This window comes from Akebia trifoliata, chromosome 8, assembly GCF_017979445.1.
Source record: "Akebia trifoliata isolate Shusen 1 chromosome 8, ASM1797944v1, whole genome shotgun sequence".
In the NCBI taxonomy this organism is placed as follows: domain Eukaryota; kingdom Viridiplantae; phylum Streptophyta; class Magnoliopsida; order Ranunculales; family Lardizabalaceae; genus Akebia; species Akebia trifoliata.
Genome location: NC_141382.1, coordinates 33,226,073 through 33,250,321, shown reverse-complemented (window position 1 = coordinate 33,250,321; position 24,249 = coordinate 33,226,073). Strand labels below are relative to the sequence as shown.

The window sequence follows — 24,249 nt, the reverse complement described above, 5'->3', positions numbered from 1 at the left end:
AACATTCAGAATCCACTTATTATGAGAATGCACCTCGGATTATCTCCTCATCTCACAATAACCATCACCTTGGAACCCTCCATTAATCAAGCCAATGATACAATACTTTTCTTCTTTTTCTTAGATGAGAGTTGAGGCAATTTGAATGTTTGACGCATGACATTACCAATGGTGGTGGAGATTGGAAATGCAACGCTAGTATTCTATAGTGAAGATGAGGCCATCAAATGCGACTCATAGGAATTGAACATCAAATGCAACAAGTAAGTTAAAATTTTTGAATTTGATAGCAAGTACCATGCATGCCTTCCTCTAATATGTTTCATGGAGCTTGCATTGTTTAGTAAATAGTTTGACACCAAACAATCTCTGTCATTTGTCATGCTTTAAGATGCCAACCTGACTTGATATTTGTGGCTTGAATTAACATCTATAGTATCATAGATTTTTCATATTAAATGATGGGTCTGAATTTTAAATTATGAACTTGTCATGGTTTCAAGAATTTTATTATCATACTTTTTGAAAGCTGTTGGGGCAGAATGTTATGGTACACACATTCATCTGGAAGCTTTAACTAATGAATAATCCGCCATTCAGGCATAGAAAGATTTTTTTCTCAACTAAGCCACTAAATTAAAAAACAAAAAGCAAACTTTCATCTCAATTCAATTTTTGATTTCGATAATCCATTTTCAAGATAAGTTTTCAAATTCAATTTGTTTCAAGCATATAGTTCAATTATTTTTGGTTATAAGAAATATTATTGTAGTGAATAGAACCATAACATATAACCAGTCATATAAATATCCTTGTAGAGCTCATAAATCAGCCATTCTCCTCACACTAATAACATCATATTACTTAAATAACAACAAAAATAAGGGCCTTTAGTGCTATTCATTTAGTGAACAAGGTTTTTCTTTGTTTTTTCCCCCAACTAAATTGTGTTAAATAAAGGATCTGGAGACAGAGTTGAGTGGGTGATTGTTTTTGCCCATTGAACTTCTGTTTGGTGATCAATTATTTGACTAATTCAATTGGGAGAAAGAAACTATGAAAAACTTAGTTCATAGAAAGTAGATGCTGCGAAACAGAACGCATGGTTGGCCGAGATTGTGGATTAACATTTATACAAGCAAGAGCCAGAATCAGTATAGAAGCAATTTTGTCTTCAACTTGTGGATCAGTAGGAGGTGAAAGGCACGAGTCTAACACATTCTTTAGCATTATTGTTGGATCACTTGCAGACCACAAAGATGTTATTAATTCCCCGGGATGCCTCCCCATGATCACTTCCATAGCCAATACACCAAAACTATAAACATCACATTTTTCAGTCACAACCATTGTGCTTGCAAGTTCTACACACAAAAAAAAAAAAGTATTTAAGCTAAAATAATTAAAAAAGGTGTTTAATTGAACTTATAAATTTTTACAGAATCAGGTATATATGCCATATTTCTTAAATAACCCTTTTTTACTAAAATGAAAAAAATGGTGAATTTGTTGCTTTTAAATGGTGGTTTCTTTACTACTCTTCGAATATTGAAATTTATTTAGATAATTGTGAAATTATGCACAAAAACTAGTAAAAACCATGGTTTTAAATTTCATCCGAGATCAAGATGACTCATCCCATACGTCTCAGTATCATCCACCAACAAGACGAATAAACAAGTCAAATGTATCGTATGAGATTTAAAACTTCTCATTGTTGTTCGAGACAACTCAAACATATCTGAAAACTTGTCTGAGATGACTCAGTCTTGTTCATGGACGAGACAGAGCATCAAAACGAGTTTTAAAACCATGGTAAAAATTCCCAAAATACGATAATAAGAATATTTGAACCGTTGCATTATTCCAACATAATAGATCTTCACGAACTACATCAAAAGCATATACAAGAATAGCAACGTATAAGATTTTGTCTCTTTTAAACAAACAAGCAAACAAACAAAACAAAAAATAGCAAAAAAAGTTATTTACAAAAATGGCTATACACCCAGTTTTGGAAATGTTTTTATATCCAATTTTGTCACATTTGAAATGGTCATATCAACCTTCAACAGTGAATGTTATGGTAATTGTTTGGTTGGATGTCTATTTGATCCAAGATAGAGTAATGTTTGGGTAATTATGAGGTACCCTTTTTGGTGAAATTTATAGATAGTCTTCACCGGGGTAATCAAACTGATGACATAACACTTGAGCACGGTGGACTAGACTAGAAAATGATATTTCTAAGGCTGTAATGGTACCAAAATGTCATTAAAGAGATTTTTGGGATGTAACCAAGGTGATGGCTTTTAGGAAAATCAAGAGTGGTTTGGAAAGTTGTTGAAGGCGAGGGTTTTCTGAAATTTTTTTTGTCAATCTCAAATGGAAGATCGAAGTCAATGGTTATGTATTAGTAGTTTTAAAACCCACCGATATGTATTTAATTTTCGATTAAAACTTGGATTAGAAATACAAAACATGGTGTGGAGGATATTTCTCTCTAGGTACCAATGGACGACACGTGGCACCTAGGGATTCAACACAGGTACGGAGATACAAGGGTAAGCTAGGTGACTTGGTCACAAACCAATCATGAGTTCGAGTTTCGATTGAAGAGAGTTTTTTTCCTTTTTTTAATGTAATAACTAATTTGAGTAAAGGTTAATGTGGTCAAACGTAACCTAATAAGGGTTAGAACTCTTTTAGGACTTTTTTTATAATAAAAAAAGGCCTTTGGGCCATTGAAAAGAGATGAAAAAAGTAAAGGAGGAGAGGGGGCTATGTAACCAAGAGATTCATAGTGAAATGGCTCCTCGAGCCTGTGGAGGTAGGCATGTTTGCTGAATCACGTAAAAAATCTGTCTTCTATTTCTTTTTCATGTTTTTATTATCGTTTGGAGGATTAAATGTGAAAATAGTGATCGAGGTTGATTTATCTGAAAATCGGCTTCCACAATTGGCACCGTCTGTGGGAAATGCTACAAGGAGAATGACCAAGCTTTACTAGTCATGGTTAATTCGGAGTTAACTTGGTTGAGGGATGCATCAGGGATGGTCGATTGGGTTCTTTTATCATAACATAAAGGTTGAAAAGACGAGAAATCAAGCATCGCACGGATTAGTTTATCAATCGTAGTTAAGATCTCTTGCTCACCAGATCTGTGACTCAGATGAGTTGAGTCAAAAATTGAGGAGATTCTATTTTCTTTAGCTTTTCTTGGTCATAAAATTGCAAAACAGTACTCGGATGGATTGCCCGTCGTTTTGTATAGTTTTGATTTTGGAGCCTCTCATGAAACCCTAGACTCGAATATAGATTTAGAGGGGTTGGAGCATTAAAGGTGTGTGTGCCTCGATAACAAAGGGTCCGATTGTTGTTTATTGGTCCCCTCCTAAACACCTCATTAATGAGGGAAGAGGGATATGCTGTTGGGAATAATCATGTTATGAAAAAGATGCTTTAATGGCGCTTTAACAGTTGCAATGGAGTTTAGTTTCTCTGTAATGGAGTCACAAGATCACGACGTATTTGGGGCCTAAATCGATGGGGTTGGTTCAGATTAGCGACTGAAACTTCTCTTTGACCGCCTTCATCTCCGATGATAGTAGTAGTAAAAGAGATAAAAGAAGGTTATGTTTTGATACATTAGCCTACACATCATTGTTGATGTATGGAGGTTACGTGATCATGACAGTTGCATTGCTAGTTAAGTTAAGGGCAAAACATCGCGATACTGCAGGTACTTATTATTACTAAATTACATTACTTAAAAGTAGTGATGAGGAGTAGTTGGATGTCAAATATGCACATCAGGGGTGATGTGTATCTCTTTGAATCCGTACAAGAACTTATAAAAGAGATATAAAAGGGGGAGTTTGGGTGTGGTGCATACACATCAACAGTTTTGTGTAAGGAAACCCTTCTCAAACTTGTCAGCAAGTGTAGCTTTAGAAGGTAAAAGTTGTTGTAGAGTATCTTCCTACACATAACTTTGGTGTGTATTCAATCCTTTGATGGAAAACCTAAGCAGGAACTTTAGAATTTTTTAAATTATGATAAGTGAAAATTGGGTTAAATGTAAGTGTTTGGCCTATACACCATCGTTGGTGTATAAAATTAGGATCCTTTACCCTTGATAAAATATATATATATATATATATTGGGTAAAGGACTATAAGTTGTCAAAATAAATTGGGGGTTGTTGATGCCTTAAGTGAACACCAAGTTTATTTTCCGATGAGATCCCATATGGATAATAGGGTCGTGATATAAAAGGTAACGGGTTTGCATCAAATATGGTGTTGATGTTCTTTGGGACCCAATTAAATTAGTAAAATGGTATAAATTGGGGGCTTAACCAAGCCCAACTTGCCAAGTCACAAAACTCCTTTGAATTGAATTTATTAATTAGAAACTCGATAAGTCAAAGGATTCCACTAAGTCGAGTTACTAAGTTTGTAATTTAGAAATTTGATCGAGTCAAGGGGACTCTGCCGAATTGTGTGCTAAATAATTAGAGATTCGTTTGTATCAAGTAACTCAATGGGTTATTGGAAAATGTATGTGAGGGTTCAATTTAACCCCAACTCACCAAGTCGTATGGAAAATCGACACCAACTCACTAACCTCGACTCAACGAGTTGAGTGGGTTTGACTTGGGAATTTGTTTATAAATCGGATTCAATCAAATCACGATGTTTTAAGCAATGACACAGATCGACAATACTAGATTGAGAACTAATTACCTTATTATTTTATGCAATTACTATTATTTTGTGTCCATGTTACTTTAAAGATGTAGGACACGAAGGAACTTGACACACACCCTACTCATATGGGGAGTTCGGTCTACATTCTAAGTCGGTCATATGGGACCACTTAGCGCCACACCCGACTCGTATGGGAAGTCCGGTCTACATCCTAAGTCGGTCGTGCTGGAGCACTTAGCGTCACGCCTGATTCATATGGGGAGTCTGGTCTACATCTTAAATCGGTTGTGCAAGACCACTTAGCGCCATGCCCGACTCATATGGGTAGTCTGGCCCACATCCAAAGTCGGTCGTGTTGGACTACTTAACACAAAGCCTAACCATATTGGGGTTGATTTAGCGGAAAGCCTTAGCCCTTTACTGGTGCCGAGCCTAACCAAGGGGTTGGTATAACGGAAAGCCTTGGCCTGTCATAGGAGCCGAGCCCAATCTGGGACTTCGATCGGTTATTCTATCATTTATCAAAGTCTTAGATTGTTTTGGGATCCAAGTCCGATCTGGGATTTCGGTCGGTTTATCTATTATTTATCAAAGTCTTGGCTCGTCATGGGAGCCACGTCCGATCTGGGATTTCGATTGGTTATTCTATCATTTATCAAAGTCTTTGATCGTTTTGAGATCCAAGCCCAATCTGGGATTTCAGTCAATTCATTTATCAAAGCCTTGGCCTGTCGTGGGAGCTGAACCCGATCTGGGACTTCAATCGGTTATTCTACTATTTTTCAAAGTCTTGGATTGTTCTGGAATCCAAGCCCGATCTGAGATTTCGGTCGGTTTATCTATTATTTATCGAAGTCTTGGCTTGTCATGGGAGCCAAACCCGAGCTAGGACTTCAATCGATTCTTTTATTATTTAACGAAACCCTTGGCTCGTAAGGGGGTCGGCACAACGAAAATCTTGACACGAGAAGAGAACCAAGCTCAACCAATGAGGGTCGGGCTAACTCATCCTTATTTCTAATAATGAATGGTTCATAAGGGAGGCAAGTCCAACCATTGGGGGTGGGTTTAACTGATTTCTATTCCAAACCTGACCGTAGGGGGTTACATCTATTGGCTTAGGATGATGGCACCAAGTCCAATCGATAAAAGAAAAATGACAAAAATAGGGGAGTAGACAATGTATTTGTAAAATAAAAATACCTCAAAATAAACCGAGGTCATTATAGTCACTACACTTTCGAAAGTAAAACAAGCGGATGGCATTTGACTAAACAGATTTTAGACCTCGAAATGACAATTTATAAGGTGCGTGGCCATGTGTCACATGGTACCGTTAATTTATTCTCGGATGACTGGACTAAAGTCCAAACCCCCGAGAGGGGGTATTGTAGTGGATATTTCTCGTTAGGTACCAAGGGACGACACGTGGTACTTAGGGATTTGACTCAAGTACGGAGATACAAGGGTAAGTTCAGTGGCTCGGTCATAAACCAATCATGGGTTCGAGTTTCGGTTGAAGAAAAGTATGGATTAAATCAACTCCCATCCAAATCGTTCACTTGCACCTTCAACACGCATCCCGAGGTGGATGCATGGCATCATTTGAAGAAAGTTCGTTTCCTTCTTTAATCTAATAACTAATTTCGGTAAAGGGTAATGTGGTCAAATGTAACCTAATAAGGGTTAGAACTCTTTTAGGACTTTTCTATATATATAAAAAAAAGGCCTTGAGGCCATTGAAAAGAGAGGAAAAAAGTAGAGGAGAATAAGGGGCCATGTAATCAAGAGATTCATAGTGAAACGGCTCCTCGAGCCCGTAGAGGTAGGCACGTTTGTCGAACCACGTAAAAAATCTGTCTTCTATTTCTTTTTCATGTTTTTATTATCGTTTGGTGGATTAAATGTGGAAATGGTGATCGAGGTTGATTTATCCGAAAATCGGCTTCCACACATGGCATGCAAGAATCCAAAGTTATTATGCTGCACTTGTTTTGAAATATTTAGAAGATTGGGGATATCCAATATATGGCAATGAATTGTTTATTTACCAAACAAGCTATCAGGTGTATTTATATTTCTTTAAATTTACCTTTTATACCCTTTGCATAGATATTTACCCCCTCTATGCTAAATATTTTGTTTTAAAAACAAGGAAAAATTACTTAAAGGATCTTGGCTGAGGGATTTTTTTTCTAAATAGTCCCTAATTGTGGGTGGTCTCTTGATAGTCCATTTTATTAATTTTTCTTTTCTTAATAGTCTCTGGACCTCATCTCACGTTTATCATGTCTTAGAAACACCCAAGGTACCATTTTCTCATCTTCTTCACTTAGTTAAGTTTTCCAATGTTGATTGCGATCATTTTCGACGATCTTTGATCATGAATGATGAATGGAGAATGATATTCTCTTAATTTTAAACATTTAGACATATTTTTATTTATTTCGATGTTTCTTTTAAAATAATGAAGAACGAAGTTGAGATTCTAAATTTTTTTATGATTATATCGTAATTTTCAAATTTCAACTATAATATATGCATTTTAGGTATTATGAGGAGATCTATAAAGTATCAAAGTCTGAAAAATAAAAATAAAAATAAATTTTTTTTATTCACATTATAGTGTCGAGTTCACCACTTTTTATTGTCAACTTCAATATCTTGTACTTAGATTCGAAATCACTTCTTAGTGTCGAGTTCACCATTTATATTGTCTAGTTCAACATCTAATTACTTAGTGGTCGAACTCAACACTTAGTATCGAGCTCCCCATCTTTTATTGTCTAGTTCAACATTTAATTACTATCGAGCTCAGCTCAACAATATATTATAGTTGTAAATTTTGATTTGCAACTATGATATATACATTTTGGGTATTTCAAGGAGATTTACCAAGTATTGAAAAAAAAAAAAAAAATCTGGTTCACATTATAGTGTCTGGTTCATCACTTTTTATTGTCTAATTTAACATTTTTATTGTCGAACTCACCGCTTAGTGTTGAGTTCACCGCTTTTTAAGGTCTACTTCAACATGTAATTACTTCATGTCGAACTCACCACTTGGTGTCGAGTTCACCACTTTTTATTTTCTACTTCAACATTTAATTACTAAGTATTTCTACATTTAATTACTTAGTATCGAACTCACAACTTATTATCCAGTTCTACACTTTTTACCGTCTTGCTCAACATTTAATTACTGGCGAGGTTGACAATATTTTCTCTTAAAAAAAGAAGAAGAAGAAACCATCGAACTCAATAGTAATTAAATGTTAAACTAGACAATAAAAAGTGGTGAACTCAATACTAACTAGTGAGTTCGACAATAAAAATTTGAAATAAACAATAAAAAGTTGTGAACTTGACACTATAAGTGTAATTGAGATTTTTTTATTTATTTTTAGTTCAATATTGGGTAAATCTCCTCGAAATAGCCCAAATGCATTGAGTGTTCAAACTAATGATTAATACTACCAATTCTACGAATAAGAAAAATAAGAAAAGAAAGTTTGTAGTAGAAACTTACCGGGAGCAAGATAACCATATGTGCCTGCAACTGTAGTCTGTAAGGATGAATTGATCTTTAAAATCCTTGCAGTGCCAAAATCAGAGATACAAGCCTCAAATTCTGGATCCAATAAAATATTTTTGCTTGAGATGTCTCTATGAATGATGGGCAGTGTGCAGTCATGATGCATGTAAGACAGAGCATGGGCAATACCATTGATAATATTCACTCTCTTAACCCAATCTAATTCCATTGCCCTTCCCTCACTGTTGAGAATTTTATTTAGGCTTCCCCTTTCCATATATTCGTAAACTAAAAACATGTGTTGTTTGTGAGAACAAAACCCGTAAAGTTTCACAATGTTTCGATGTCGAAGTTCTGTTAAAACTTGTACTTCATTTGCAAAACTCTTCATATCGTCTAACTGCACGCTTTCTTGCGTACAAAGTTTTTTTATAGCTAAAACATTACTTGATAACTCTGCCTTGTAAACTCGGCCATGTCCTCCCACCCCGATGCAATATTTGTCATCAAATTCTTCTGTGGCTTCGATGATGTCTTCATATACAATCCTTCCATCATAATTCCATATTGCAAATATTTCTCCAGTTCTTGATGCAATATCGGTCTTCTTTATCCTTCTCAGATTTATCTGGCGACGAAAAAGACAGAAGAGTCCCACTAGACAAAGAACCAATGTGCCTAGGAATGAACCAACAAGGACGACAAGTAGTTTATTTTTCTTTTTTCGCGCATCCGTTTTTCTAGGTCGATTGCAAGGCGGAAATGAGCCAAATTCACTGCATAAACCTTTGTTATTACTGAATGCCTCCGGTAAAGCATTTCGAAAAGCTTTGCTATTAGGAAGAGGGCCCTCTAACTCATTATTCGAGAGATGGATGGATGACAAGCTAACCATGTCACTTAAGGAAGAAGGAATGGAACCAACGAGTTTATTATGGGAAAGATTCAAACTTACTAACATAATAAGATTTCCCAATTGTGGTGATATCTCCCCAATAAGTGAATTTACACTAAGGTCTAGTAACTCTTGTAAGGCTCTCAGATTGCCAATATGAGATGGGATGTTTCCGGTGAAATTGTTTTTGCTCAAACTCAAATATCTCAATTTTGAACAATTGCCCAATCTCTCTGGAATCATTCCACCTAGCTTGTTCATCGAGAGGTCCAAGTACTCCAAATTGGATAATCTTCCGATTTGCAATGGTACTTTGCCTGAAAGTCGGTTATCATTCAGGCTCAAAATGTACAGAACTGACAGCCTAGTCAAGTCCTTTGGTATCCCCCCAACAAGTTGGTTTAAAGAAAGATCGAGCACTTTTAATTGAGTTAACTTGCCTAATTCATTTGGTATACTACCACTGATCATGTTACCACGAATTTTTAGCGCTGTCAGATTTTGACATTCTCCCCAATTTGGTGAGAGAACACCAAACAATCTATTGTAACTCAAATCAATATATCTCAGATTTGGATACAATCCAAAATCTAGAGATAAATTTCCACTGAGCTGGTTTCCATCTAGTCGGACTCGGACCAAGTTTGTGCAGTTTCCCAAGCTTTTTGGGATGGGTCCCATGAAATGGTTGTTCGCTGCAGTGAAATGTTCTAATGATCCACCTTTACATACTTGTGGTGGTAAGTGGCCCGAGAAGTTGTTATCAGTCAAATCAAGTGCCGATAGAGCTGAAAGATTTCCAATTTCTTGAGGTACTGAATCAGATAATCGATTTTGAAAAAGACGCAGATTGACTAAGTTCCTCAAAGAACCAAAGTTTTGAGGGATTGGTCCAGAAAGAGAATTTGTTTGAAGATATAGAGTCGTTAGCCTACTAAAATTACCAAAAGATGGAGGGATGGGACCGGATAATTGATTGCTAGAAAGGATAAGAACGACTAAGTTCCTCAAAGCACCAATGTTAGGAGGGATGTATCCAGAAAGATAATTTTCTTGAAGAGCCAGAGTTGAGAGCTTGCTCAAATTACCAAAAGATGGAGGGATGGGACCAGAAAATTGATTTTCAAAAAGGCGCAGATCCACTAAGTTCTTCAAAGTACCAATGTCAGAAGGGATTGGTCCAAAGAAAGAATTTTGACCAAGGCAGGCAAAGGTAAGCTTGCTCAAATTAAAAAGAAATGAAGGGAATGGACCAGATAATTTGTTTTGATAAAGATCAAGGTAAGTGAGTTTGGAAAGTGTACCAACTTGCATCTGGATGGTACCCGTGAATTCGTTATCACTTAGATTTAGATAGACAAGGTTTGGCAAGGAAGAGAAATTTAAGTGGTTGAGCTTACCTTGTAAACCCATGTTCGAAAGTTTTATTTTAGCTACGCTTCCAGCCTTGTTACAAGCTATCCCGAGCCACTTGCATGGGCTTGACGCACTACTGTTTTGATCTATTGTCCATGAACTTAAAACAGCTTGACTTCGGAGACTGGCTTTCCATTTAAGGAGAGCTTCAGATTCTGATTGAAGTGCTGCTTCTTTTTTGAAGGAAATTAACATAACCAATACAACTAACAATGCAAGGGAGAAGTAATTCTGAATATAGGCCATACTTGTGGGTTGTGAATTGTGGTAGTCCATAAGCAATGGGATCTCATATAATCTTGCTTCCATTCCCTTTTAAACAGAGTTGGTGAGTTAAAAAGAAAGAAAGGCAAAATCTTAAGTCGTCTAGTCAAAGTCAAGTCGTGACCATTACGCTGAGCACTGGCCCACAATTTACCATAGCCATGTTGTTGACTGGAGGGTACGCATTGGAATAATTTACATGGAAGCTGATCCTTGTAGCACACGGTTCCTCTAGCACACATCAGCCGATAAAATTAGATCTCCTAATCAGTTTGAATATGAATAATTTTGGAGAGAAATTCACAGATGGAAGTTGAAGAAAAGACTATTTAGGTATTTTCCAATTAATATATGTCATCTTCAAAATCGGGACGGAAAAAAAATTGGAGAGAGGTGATGAGGTGGGGGTAAATAAGGAGGGAGATGAGGGAGTGGGGGCAAATAAGACATGTATTTCGTTGAAAATACAAGACTGTCTCAAAGTTCTATAGGGCAATTGCCCCCACAAGCTCCTCCTTTGCTTATAATGTTACTTCGAATCCTTTTTAAACAGAGTTAGTGAGCTAATTTTTAAAAAAAATGTCTAACTTATAAAGGGACAGCCATTTAAAAAAGAATGTGTAACCATAGTAACAAAGTTTGGATTCAGTCCAGGCTTCAATTCAGTTAATTTGAATCAATTTAGGAAAATTTCATAAAAATAGGAAAAGAAATTGGGATATACAAGTAATGTTTTGTGTTTCTTACAAAAGAAAAAAAAAAAATTTCGAAAGCTATGGTGGGTGCATAGATTTGAAAGGTAAAGAAAATAAAATTTTGAAGGTGAAAGGCTAAAATATTATCATATTTCACTCTTGGTCTGTGAACCATCGATTAATTCGCTAGCCTCTGACTCGGAGAATATTATGATTTTTTTTAAAGAAGAAAAAGTCTTAGACCTTTGCCACCGTGACAAAAACTAAAAACTACCTAATCACCAATCATATTAAAATATTATCATATTTCACTCCAATAAAATATGGTTGAAGTAATTGGACTGCCATGTGAAAGTGAGGAAAAAAAAACAAAAAGGAGAAAGGCAGAATCTTAAGTTGTCGTAGTCAAAGTCAAGGCATGATTTACACAGAAGCGGATCCTGTGTAGCACACTTTCAACGGTTGAAAGAGTGCCACATCAGCTTATAAAATTAGATCTCACACTTAAAATCTGGGAGGGTCAGTAGTCTTTTATTTTAAAAGATGTGTATCTAATCAGATCCATGTCATGATCACAAGAGGATGAGATGTTAATTTTTTAAAATTGGCCGACTCAGGTAACTTTTCCTAGTCTCGAGGGCAAGATGATTTGAGAAGACTTGTATCTTATTTGAGAAGACTTGAGCAAGTCGTCATGGTTGTTGTCACAAAAAAATTTTGTATCTTTTGAAAATTCATAAAATTCTAAGAATAAGGGATTAGCAGATTTAATTCATGCATCAAGGAATTAATCAGGAAATTTATTAATTAATCACTGAATATGTAATAGTAGCATTTGCGTTAAGGGGTGTAAAAGAGGAAAGACATACAATGAAGTAAAAGAGAAATTTACCTAAATGGAGCACCAATTTGGATTAATTCCCAAAATGGAGTGCTATTGAACTTATTTACAAAAAAAGTACATTACTGTTTTCGGAATAATTATTCTTACCAAAATAATAATAAAAAAATTATGCACATGAAATAGGTAATTTTTTATACTGAAAACTCCCTTTGACAAGATCAGAATTTATTTTTGTACATTGTCAAAAGGATTCCATTGACACAATAATTTAAAAACAAAATAAAAAATTTATCTATGTCAACCGGATCTTCTTGAAATGAGATTAGAATTTATTTTTGTATAGTGTCAAAAAGATCCCATTAACAAAGAACGCTATTTTAAAAAAATAAAAAGGGTATTTTCGTCATAAAAAATTACCAATTTACCGTTCATATTTTTTTTATACCATTTTGGTAAAAAAACAAACTTTGGAAATGATAAGTTACCATTTTTTGAATTAAATTCCATAGTGCTCCATTTTGAGAATTATTTGATTTTTGGTGCATGTTTTGATAAATTTTCCAAATAAAAAAAGGGCACATAATTAAGCATAAAGGCGAAAAAGTTGACACTGTATTTTTATGAAAATAAGAGAGAAGAGGTAATAAAGTTGAAATTATTCCTCGAGATTTGTGAGGAGATTATCCCAACCCCTATTTATGAGGGATACATGTTGGGAAAGAAACCATAATATTTAATTATATAGATTTTTTAGCGTTCAACTTTAAAATTTTACTTTCTTCAACATTCAATTCTCAATAAAAATATAGGGTTTTCAATATGTTCGAAGAAAATGGATTTTGATAAGAAATCCAAAATATTATTTGTATAAATCGAAATTGTTCCTAAATTTTTAATAAAACTTTCACGAAACTATACAAATTAATCAAATTGAACTTCCATCAAATAATTGTTGTGGAGGTTTTTTTGGGCTTTCCATTCCTCGTCATTGGTTAATAAGTTTTTTATGCTACTTTGCTCTGGTGGTCACTTGAGGTTGTTTCAATGGATGAAGGATAAAAGGGGGAGATGTCAATGTGGTGCATGCCAATGAACCTTTGATAGTAAAGTTAGCAACAAAAAATGAAAGAATGAGAGAGAAAGATGTCTTTCATTATTAAAATAAAAAATTTAAAATGTTCACATTAAAACGTTTTAAAAATGTTTTCATGGAAAATATTTTTTTTCCATTAAAAAAATATTTAATTGAAATTATTTTTCATAAAAACTATTATTATTAAAAAGTATATTTAAATATTTTCTTTTGTTATAGGATTCCGAGATAATGACATGCATAAACTGACTCAAGATCAAAGATGCACAACCTTCAATTGTGCTTCTACCAATGCATTGAAGAGGGGGTATTTGTAGGCATCAAAATTGTAGAACGGGTTAACCTTTCATCGGACCAATAAACGCACCCAAATGAGCAGGTTTAGAAATCAAATAACCTAACCATGGGCCTTACACCTAAATAGATAGGTGAAACCTGCTAAAAGTCCAAAATCCATTAAATTAGGGGTTTATAGTCGGAAAGTCAATCCACCCTAGCTTTATAAACAACAAAGAATAGGTCATGTGGGAGGATCCATGGATCTCTTCTCTCAAGAAGAACTTGGACTCCAGCCTCCAAACAAGAAAGCTTATAAGTCATTCTTTAAAAATAAAATAACCTTTAAAGAAGAACAAGCTCACAAGCCCTTTTTTCCAAAGTTAAAGCATCATCATTTAGAGAAGATCAAACTTATAAGACATTCTCTAGAATAAAAGATTCATTTTAAATCTATACCAAACGTTAAGAAAAGATCAAACCTGAAAACCCTTCTTTAGAAATAGAGTGCCCCTTCTTAATCAATCAAGCGCAAAGCCCGAAAAGAAATCTTAACCTTGTGGACTCCTAAAAGGATATAGATAGGTCAATGTTGTCTATTCAATTGGACCACTACAATGCAACTCTTAACAACTTTAGGTTGCCAATAGCAAGAGCGACTATGTCCAGGCTCAATAATAAAAAATAAAAATAAAAAGTTGAAGGAGAATGTTGGCGTTTGTAAGCTATTATTTTTTATGTTTATCTAAGTACTGTGTATTAGTGCCACCACTACTGAAAATCATCATTATTGTTGTTTTATAATGGAAGCCTTGAGCTACGAAGTTGTTGACACTATAAGCACCATGAACAATATCAGAAGGTTTTATTCTATAACCATCATCCCTTGCTATTTCACTTCACCTCTATTAACCATCTTCCCCTTACTTTCCTAGAAAAGAGAACTTTCAACTTAGAACTGTAGAAATATGAATTTTATTGATAATTCTTGGATGAATATTACAAAAGTCCCAATAGGGTATTTATAGGCATTACATCAACCAAGATATATGAAAACTACCTAATATAAATATTCTAAAATATCCCAATTGATATATATATTCTAAATATCAATATATATTCTAGAATATCTTTCATCACAACCTTCCATTTGTGATGAGATACACTAACAATGATACAGTGTATCTCATGTATCTTAATACAGTGCATCTTATTCTCTAACATCCTCCCGTAATTGCATGGTCCTTTGAAAAAGGAATATGCAATTGATTTTGTTGAATAATTGCTTGATCTCATTAATGGATATGTTCATTGATCGTCAAAGTGCCAATCGTGCTTGCTGGTGGTCACTGTCTGTCTAAGAAGTCCATCACTGTCGCATCCCGTTCTTTTTGAGTCTGTCGGAGCCGGTGGCTTATTAGACCAGATCTGTCATGATCTCTCCCAGAAGCATAAGACGTAGGATTGTGCCATTTAAATGAAAGAACTCTCATTGGAGAGATTTTACATAGGAAAAAAAAATGAGCTCATGTAACATGAATGTGGAAATTGGGAGATTTGTAGAAATGTAGAAGGAGTTGTGATTTTTATTGAAAAAATAAAAAACCTAGAATAATAGCAAAGAATAAAATAAAAAATATCTAGGTCTGGAACATAGAAAAAGATGATATTTTTATTTAAAAAAAAAACTAATAATGTAAACAAAATGATTAAGGTTCGGCGTACCAAGATCGATGTGCTCAGTGGAGCTTGAGCTCTAATACCATGTAGAAATATGAATTTTATTGATAATTCTTGGATGAATATTACAAAAGTCCCAATAGGGTATTTATAGGCATTACATCAACCAAGATATATGAAAACTACCTAATATAAATATTCTAAAATATCCCAATTGATATATTCTAAATATCAATATATATTCTAGAATATCTTTCATCACAACCTTCCATTTGTGATGAGATACACTAACAATGATACAGTGTATCTCATGTATCTTAATACAGTGCATCTTATTCTCTAACAAGAACTACTTGAGTCTACATGAATGAGAGAAATTTTTTAAATTTAGCATGGCATCTATATATGTGAAAACTTGTTTGTTAAATTGTGTAGATTTCTCAAAACCGTTACTTCTGTGTCTAGCTAGTTCTTCCCCTTTCATTAGTCAGGTGTGTTCACAGTGTCTGTCCCCTCCTTCCATGTAAACATAACGAGATTCAATCAGAGCATTTTTAGGTGTTGCGGACGCATTGGTAGCTAAAAGTTATCGTAATTACTAGGAAAATAACCATGACAAGCAATAACCAAGTGTCAATATTCTTTGAAAAACACAAACTAATTCATCAAATTCTATTTCTTCCTATATACTAATATAGGGTGACTTCAAAGCTCATGAGGGCTTTACAAACTAGGTCGCTCTGACAAAGTATTTAGGCTTTTGTGAATAAGACCGTCGAAGAACTCAACAATAGTCATCAAAATTAAAAAACACTTATATGAACTAAAAATAGTGATTTTCTATTAATAAGGAGAAACATTGAATCATACTAGTCGAAGACTAAGGTGCTGTTTGTTAAACTGAAAAAAGTAAGTGCTGAATAGCATTAAGCGCTGAAACTTATAAGCACTGAATCTTAGTGCTGAAAAAGTTGTTTGTTTAGATCCTGAATCATATTTGATACACATTACTGAAACTGGTAAATTGTCTTTGTTACCCTTACAATCATATTATACATTGTTTGCATGTTTCAAATGCTTATTTATTATCAAACATAATAAAATATATTATTTCTTATAAAATTAAAATACAATTTATTTTTAAATAATAAATAATACTCAAATCTTCAATTTAAAAATAACAATTTCTATTTATAAAAGTCCAAAATTTTCAAATTAAAAATAATAATGTCATACAAGTCACCAAAATTTGCAATCAACTTTAAAAGAACTTAATTTTGGATGAATAATTTTTTGGAAATGAAGGATATATAATTATAAAAGCACCCTATGAATTAATAAGGGCAACTCATACTATAGTGAAAGCGCCATCGATCCGCGGGGTGCGCGGATCCGCTTTTGACCCTTGAGGTTTGGGAGTCGCCACCTAGTTATTACGGTCTAGGAACCGATGAATGACTCTAAACAGATAAAGGACTAATCTAGAACAGAAAAAAAAATTGAATTCGGGGATCATTACGGGGTTGGAAGGTGTTAGGTACCAACCCCGCCCGGCCAAAACCGGTCTCTACTAATTTCCCAAATAAGTTACATTGCTAAAATAACCTAGATAATAATAAAATAAAATAAAAATAAGAAGTTATACATTTCCAATAGCAAAGACTTTGTTCCCTCAGATCCGACAAAAATTGCTCCTTTTACCGTACTTCTTGCTTCGTTCTGTCTCCGGATTTGATTTCCGATCTCCGAGGCAAGGTATCTCTTTTTTCTTGGATCTGAATTCTTCGAGTTTGTTATGAATTTTAGGGCGTTTTTGAATGGCTTTTAGGTGTTTTTTAGACTAAAATCGAAGAAGGGATGTTAAGTAAGGAGTTGGGGCTCCAAAACTAGGGTTTATGGGAGGCTAGGGGGGCTTCTAGACATATTTCTTTTAGGGTTTATGATTTGATACGAAAATTGGGTGTGGGGACCTCTATTTATAAATTTTTTTAGGGGTTGATTTGGATAGAGTTAGTGTTTAATTAGAGTTCTTTTAGTTAGAGTTGTGTTTTAGTTAGAATTGTTTTAGGTAGAGTTGTGTTTTAATTAGAATTGTTTTAGGTAGAATTATTTTTTAGTTAGAACTCTATTAAATAGAGTTATTATTTAATTAGAACTCTATTAGGATTTTTGACTTTTGGTCTTATTTGACTGACTTTAAAATTTTGACTTTAGTTTTAATTAATTGACTTTAAGATTTTGACTTTAGTCTTAATTGATTGACTTTTAATTTCTTGACTTTAGTCTTGCTTAATTGATTTTAATACATTGACTTTAGTCTTGCTTAATTGACTTTAATTTTTTTGGAGAACCCCCCTCTATTTTTTTCTTTAATTCTTTGGACCCCCAAATGGAGGGGTCCTTAAAGAAATATCTCACGAACCCTCAACAATTTTTCATAAGAGTCCGATTGATCGATTTTTTTAATTTAAAATTTAAAATTAATTTCATTAATGTTTCACTTTAATTATTTAATGTTTTATTTATTAATTTCGAAAATTTTAATTATGAAAATTGTGAAATTACCGTTTTGCCCCCAAAGAGGACTTTTCACGTTTTAAGTCGGTTTTTAATGTTTTAGGATGTTTTAGAATCGATTTTTCGTAAGGAATTCAATGAAAATATTAGTTTGTGTCATTTATGAAATTTTTTGTGTGAAATGGTCATGAACTTTATGAGGGGCATTTTCGTAATTTTGTCGAATTCTGTGAAAATTGGTGAAATGATTTATTTGATTTCGATTTGTTGTTTTATGTGTTTGAATGGGTTTTCCTAAGTGTAATGTAGGCTCTACGGATATTTTGATGTTAGGGGTATTTTGGTAATTTGATAATTTTTTAGTGATTTTTATCGTGAAGTTTCTTTTTGTTTGTAAAATGATGATTTCTATGTTTCTAGGATCGTATTTTCCTAGCGTAGCGTGGTTTCTAAGTTTTGTCAGTTCGAGATACCTCATCCGGATTTCTGAAACATATCTGGTAACAAAGTAAAGCAATGGAAATAACATCCATCATTGGGAATCATTGCGATCGGGTTGACGAATTAATTAATCAGGCGGATGCAAAAATGGGGTGTCTACAGATGCCCCTCTTTGGCAGAGGGTTGAAGCAAACTAGATAGCAAGTCTGTTTTGGTAGATAGTGCGATATCCAAATGCCAAAGCTAGTGACAATTCATTTTGTAGCCTGATTTAGCAATTCGTCGAGGTGTTCGGATCCTTGAGGGTAAAGCTCTCCCCGAATTAAAAGGTTGTCAGGTCCTTGAGCGCAAACTCTCACTGACAGTGTCAAATCCTTAAATTTTAGAAAATTCTCCTTTACTGATGTAACAACTGTGCAAGTGTGTGATTTAAAATCTAAGAGATTAAGTTGGAACTGAGTAAAATCTGAGCATAATTTGAGCATAATCTGAGCATAATTTGAATATAAACTGAGCATACTGAGCATAATTCTGAGAAAACCCTCGGCGGTAACTGAACATAATTCCGAGAAAACCTTTCGGCGGTAACTGAGCATAATTCCAAGAAAACCCTCGGCGGTAACTGAGTATAGTTCCGAGAAAACCCTCGGCCGCATCTGAGAATAGTTCCGAGAAAACCCTCGGCGGTAACTGAGCATAGTTCCGAGAAAACCCTCGGCGGCATCTAAGCATAGTTCCGAGAAAACCCTCGGCGGTAACTGAGCATAGTTCCGAGAAAATCCTCGGCAGCATCTGAGCATAGTTCCGAGAAAACCCTCGGCGATAACTGAGCATAATTCCAAGAAAACCCTCGGCGGCATCTGAGCATAGTTCCGAGAAAACCCTCGGCGGCATCTGAGCATAATTCCGAGAGAGCCCTCGGCGACATCTGAGCAAAATCCAAGATAACCCTTGGCGGCATCTGAGCAAAATCCAGGATAACCCTTGGCGGCATCTGAGCAAAACTAGCAAAGGAATGAAGGAATTTTGGGAAAGAAAGAATGAATTTGGAAAAGACTGATTAGAATGATTCGAATAAATCTGGAAAATAATGAATCTGGAAAAGAAATGATCGAATCCAAGAATGATTGGATCTGGAAGAGAAACTGGGAATGAAAGAATGCCATATTTCCTAATGAGTTATTAGTTGATCTCTGAACACAGTCAAAGGTGAGATCCGAAGTGTTTTTGTTTGAACCTCAAGATTTTATCCAAAAAGTTTCATGAATTTAAAACCTGAGTTTTTATTTCTTTTGAACCTCAAGGGTTTTTCAAAAAATTGTTATCAAGAGGGTAACCTTAAATTTGGGGTTCTCATTATCTCTTAGGATTAATATTGCTCAAAAACAAAATGCCCCTAGTTTGACAATGTACGTGGCATTGAAGATAATTGAACACATCATGCAAAAATTAAAAAAAAATGCCCTTAGTATAAGGGGGAAAAGTTACATTAAAGAAAATGCCCCTTGTATGAAGATTTGAAATATTTAATTACCACAAGCACAATAAATACTCAACTTTTAATTTTGATTAATTTTATTGAAAGTTTTGAGTCAGGCTCAAGAGAACAAAATTATTTCCTTTTGAGACTCATCATAGAATTCACCCTTATCTCCCTTGGTCCACTTGGGGAAGTAAAAAATTTCAGATCGATCGTAGACAAGATACTTGTGGCTTCTGAGTCTATGCCTGGTTTAAGCTGAGTATTGAACTTAATTATTCGGACTTCTAATGTTTCAGCTCGGACCGCTTTCAGCTTGGAATCTTCTTCTATTTTTCTTTGTTGCTATAACTTTTGCCTAGATCGCCTTTTCAGGTTTTCAATCTAGCAAGCTTTTCTTTTTTATCTTTGCTCTGATTGTTGCCAAAGTTGTCCTTTCAGATTTTCAACGTTGCGAGTTTGCCTTAATTTTTGCCTAAGTCGCCCTTTTCGGGTTTTCAACTTAGCAGGCTTCATCATTTTTTATCCTTTTCTTCTCCTCTGAACTTCTAGAATTGCTGTCTGATCATGCTTTGCTATGTTCCTTGACTTTTCGTACGGTACTTAGGAGGACTTTTATAGGTAAGCTTAGGACTCGGTATAAAAAGCAAGGAATTTTGAGGCTCAAAAACCCAAATGCCGCTTGTGTGGCATTTATTCTATTTTGCTTTGAATTTTCTTCTCCATTTTGACGAAATTTCTTTTTCTTTTGAATTTTTCTCTTGTTAGATTTTTTTCTTTGTCGAGGAATCTGTTTTTTTATTTTGATGTGGTCGGGCCTGAAGTAACTTCTCAGGTTGCCTACGTACCCCAGAATTTTGGGATCAGACCAAAACATAGTTCGAAGCTTCCCTTCCCTAGGTTAGGTGATCGGGCTAAGAAAGAAAAAGACATAATTTAAAAGCTGCAAAGGGGTTGAGAAAGGATACGTTGAACTGGGTAGCTGGGTAATATGAGGATTGATTCGACCAAAGATGGCCTCCTTAAATGTAGTACCGTTTGATTTGGTCAAGGTTAGTTGGTTCTGGTAATTTGATTCCATCATGATCTTGAAGCCTGACAGCTTTTCCTGATAGTATTTCCTTGATGATGAACGGACCTCCCCAATTTGGTTTGAACTTTCCTCTAGGGTCAAAGATAGGTGCCCGATTCTCTTTGAGTACTAAATCCCCGACTTGTAAGTGACGGGCCTTGATCTTTTTGTCAAATGCACGGACGACTCTTCGTTGATAAGCTTCACGTGATACAAAACTCTTAGTCATTTTTCTTCGATCAAATTCAACTCTTCATACCGTTGGCGAACCCAATCTGCTTCTGACAACTGACTTTCTAACAAGACCCTGAGAGACGGAATCTCCATTTCAACTGGCAAGACTGCTTCCATGCCATACACTAATGAGTAGGGAGTAGCTCCAGTGGAGGATCTAATTGAGGTTCGATATGCCCATAATGCAAATTGCAGTTTTTCTGACCAATCTCGATGTGATTGACACATTTTCCTGAGGATAGTCTTGAGATTCTTATTAGCTGCTTCGACTGCTCCATTAGTCTGAGGCGGTAAGGAGTGATTTGTGGGTGTGTGAGATTTTGAACTTTGAAACAATTGATAACCTCAGCTTTGAAGTGCGACCCGTTATTAGAGATCAACTCCGAAGGTACCCTGTATCGACTAATGATGTTCGTTTGAGTAAACTTGGCAACTCGAGACGCAGTGAGGACAACATAAGAGGCAGCTTCGACCCATTTGGTAAAATAATCGATGGCAACCAGAATGCATTCATGCCCGTTTGATGCCTTAAGTGATATTTTACCAATAATGTCAATTCCTCAGACTGAGAATGGCCATGGTGAAGTTAGACCCACTAATTGAGATTGCGGCACATGTATAATGTTCGCATGTATTTGGCGCATGTATTTGGCACTTATGACAGGTGTTTGACCATGTGATGACAATCTGTTTCCATCGTGGGCCAGTAGTACCCCTTGTCTCATAATTTTTTTAGCTAACATTTTCCCACTCATGTGAGGAACCACATTCTCCTGAATGTAGTTCAACCATCATTTATTCAACTTGAATCTTCATCAACACACGACAAATGAATCCCATCATAAACCTTTTTGTATAAACTTCCTGCGCACAGGATGAATTGAGATGCCTAATTTTAGTAGGGTATGTCGTTCCTTGGAATTCTTGTTTTTCCAACCGCTCTTTATATCTGTGTACCATGGCTTTCCATCAGGTAGTCGAGTAGTAATGTTGATCTAATGGCAATATGCGGGTTTGTCTTTGACTTCAACAGTGATCGGCCTCAATTCCATGTCAAGGGGCAAATGGATCATTGAAGATAAAGTTGCTAAAGAGTCAGCAAAATCTGTTATCTTCCCTTGATAAGTGTTGGAACAGGATAGCTTTAAACTTATCGACTAAGTTTAACAAATACTCATGATAAGGTTTCAACTTTTCATCCCTAGTCTTTCATTCTTCCAATGACTGATGTATGACTAAGGTTGAATCCCCAAAAACTTCAATTTCTGTAATGCCTAGGTTCAAAGCAGCTTCGAGCCCCGAGATACACGCCTCATATTCAGCCGTGTTATTAGTGTTCGAAAAGGTAATTGAATAGTGATAGGAATGCGGCATTCCATACCCATTTTGATTAGCGGCTCCATCAAAGTACAACTGCCATGTTTTGGTTCTGCGGTTCTTCTTTAACGTGCAGGATGTTCTCATCTGGGAATTGATCGACAGGCCTTATTCCTTCTACTATAGGGTGATCTGCCAAGTATTCTGCTACAGCTCTCCCCTGATAGATTTCTGTGTACATGCGTGATGTCAAACTCTGATAGCAGCAATAACCATCGCGCGGTTCTCCCTGTCAACGCCGGCTTCTCGAAAAGATACTTGAGAGGATCCATCCGAGATAACAGGATAATTGAATGAGACAGCATATAGTGCTGGAGTCTCTGAGTAGCCCATACCAATGCTAAGCAAGTTTTCTCGAGATTCAAATATTTTCGTTCATATTCTAACATCTTTTTACTGATGTAATATATAGCCCTCTCTTTGCGAGTATCTTTGTCATACTGTGCAAGCATGCATCCCATAGCTTCTTCTGTGACTGACAGATAAAGAAGAAGTGGTTCACCCGGTGTAGGTGGGACCAAAATAGGTGGGTTTAAGAGATACTCCTTGACTTGGTTGAAAGCCTTTTGACATTGCTCATTCCAAATTGTTGGTTCATTCTTCTTGAGAAGTTTGAAAATAGGTTCACAGACATTAGTGAGTTGAGCAATGAATCTACTAACATACTGGATTCTACCCAGAAAACCTCGAATCTGCTTTTTAGTCTCAGGCGGCGGCATCTCTTGGATAGCTTTAATCTTCACAGGGTCTACTTCGATCCCTCTTTGACTGACCACAAATCCCAACAGTTTTCCAGAAGTTACTCTAAGTACACATTTTTGTGGGTTGAGGCGGAGTTGGTACTTTTGAATCCTTGTGAGAAACTTTTCTAACGCAGCAACATGCCCTAGTCGTTCTTTGGATTTGACTATCATATCATCTACATAGACTTCGACTTCCTTGTGTATCATGTCATGTAGTAAAGTCGTGGCTGCTCTTTGATAGGTGGCTCCAGCGTTCTTCAAACCAAAAGGCATGACCTTGTAGCAAAATGTTCCCCACTGTGTGATGAACGACATTTTTTGCATATCTCGAGGATCCATTTTTATCTGGTTGTATCCTGAAAATCCATCCATGAAAGACAACAAAGTGTGGCCTGCTGTACTGTCCACTAGAACATCTATGTGTGGTAAATGAAAACTATCCTTTGGGCTTGCTTTGTTTAGGTCTCTGAAATCCACACACATTCTAACTTTTCCATCTTTTTTCGGCACTGGGATCACATTAGCAATCCACTTAGGGTATTCTACTATTTCCAAAAATCCAGCGTTAATCTGCTTCGTAACCTCTTCTTTAATTTTCAAAGTCCATTCAGGCTTCATACGTCGAAGTTTCTGTTTGATTGGTCGAGCATCAGGATATAACGGAATCCGATGTTGAACAATATCTGTGCTTACCCCCAGCATATCCTCGTAAGACCACGTGAACACGTCTTTGAACTCTCTGAGCAAGTCTACTATCCTTTTGCGTTCGTCAGGAGATAAAGTGACCCCTATCCGAATTTCTTGAGGACTTTCTTTTATTCCGAGGTTGATAACCTCTACTTCCTCTATTAGAGGTTGAGCCCGACGTTCCTCTTCTTGTTCAAGTAATTTGATTATTTCATGGGGAGGTTCCTCGTCAGAAGATTCTCCCTCCGAAGCCATATTATTAGTTAAATTATTATTGCGCTCGGGGT

General features: G+C 35.7%; 1 protein-coding gene across 1 annotated transcript; it reads right to left on the bottom strand.

Moving 5' to 3' along the window:
- Window positions 1–826: 826 nt before the first annotated feature.
- LOC147396556 (uncharacterized) lies at window positions 827–10,821 on the bottom strand. The gene is made up of 2 exons (XM_086451395.1): window positions 8,243–10,821; window positions 827–1,364 (listed from the first exon to the last, which is right to left on the bottom strand). The coding sequence occupies exons 1-2, from the start codon at window positions 10,803–10,805 to the stop codon at window positions 1,066–1,068; spliced, it is 2,862 nt and encodes a 953-aa protein (XP_086307521.1). The 5' UTR covers window positions 10,806–10,821; the 3' UTR covers window positions 827–1,065.
- Between the last annotated feature and the right edge of the window lie 13,428 nt (window positions 10,822–24,249).

Bases quoted from the DNA above. Each gene is read 5' to 3' on its own strand.
- LOC147396556 (XM_086451395.1), bottom strand. From the start codon at position 10,805: ATGGCCTATATTCAGAATTACTTCTCCCTTGCATTGTTAGTTGTATTG. The intron at 1,365-8,242 runs GTAAGTTTCTAC...TTTTGTGTGTAG, and splicing joins ATATGGTTATCTTGCTCCCG to AACTTGCAAGCACAATGGTT.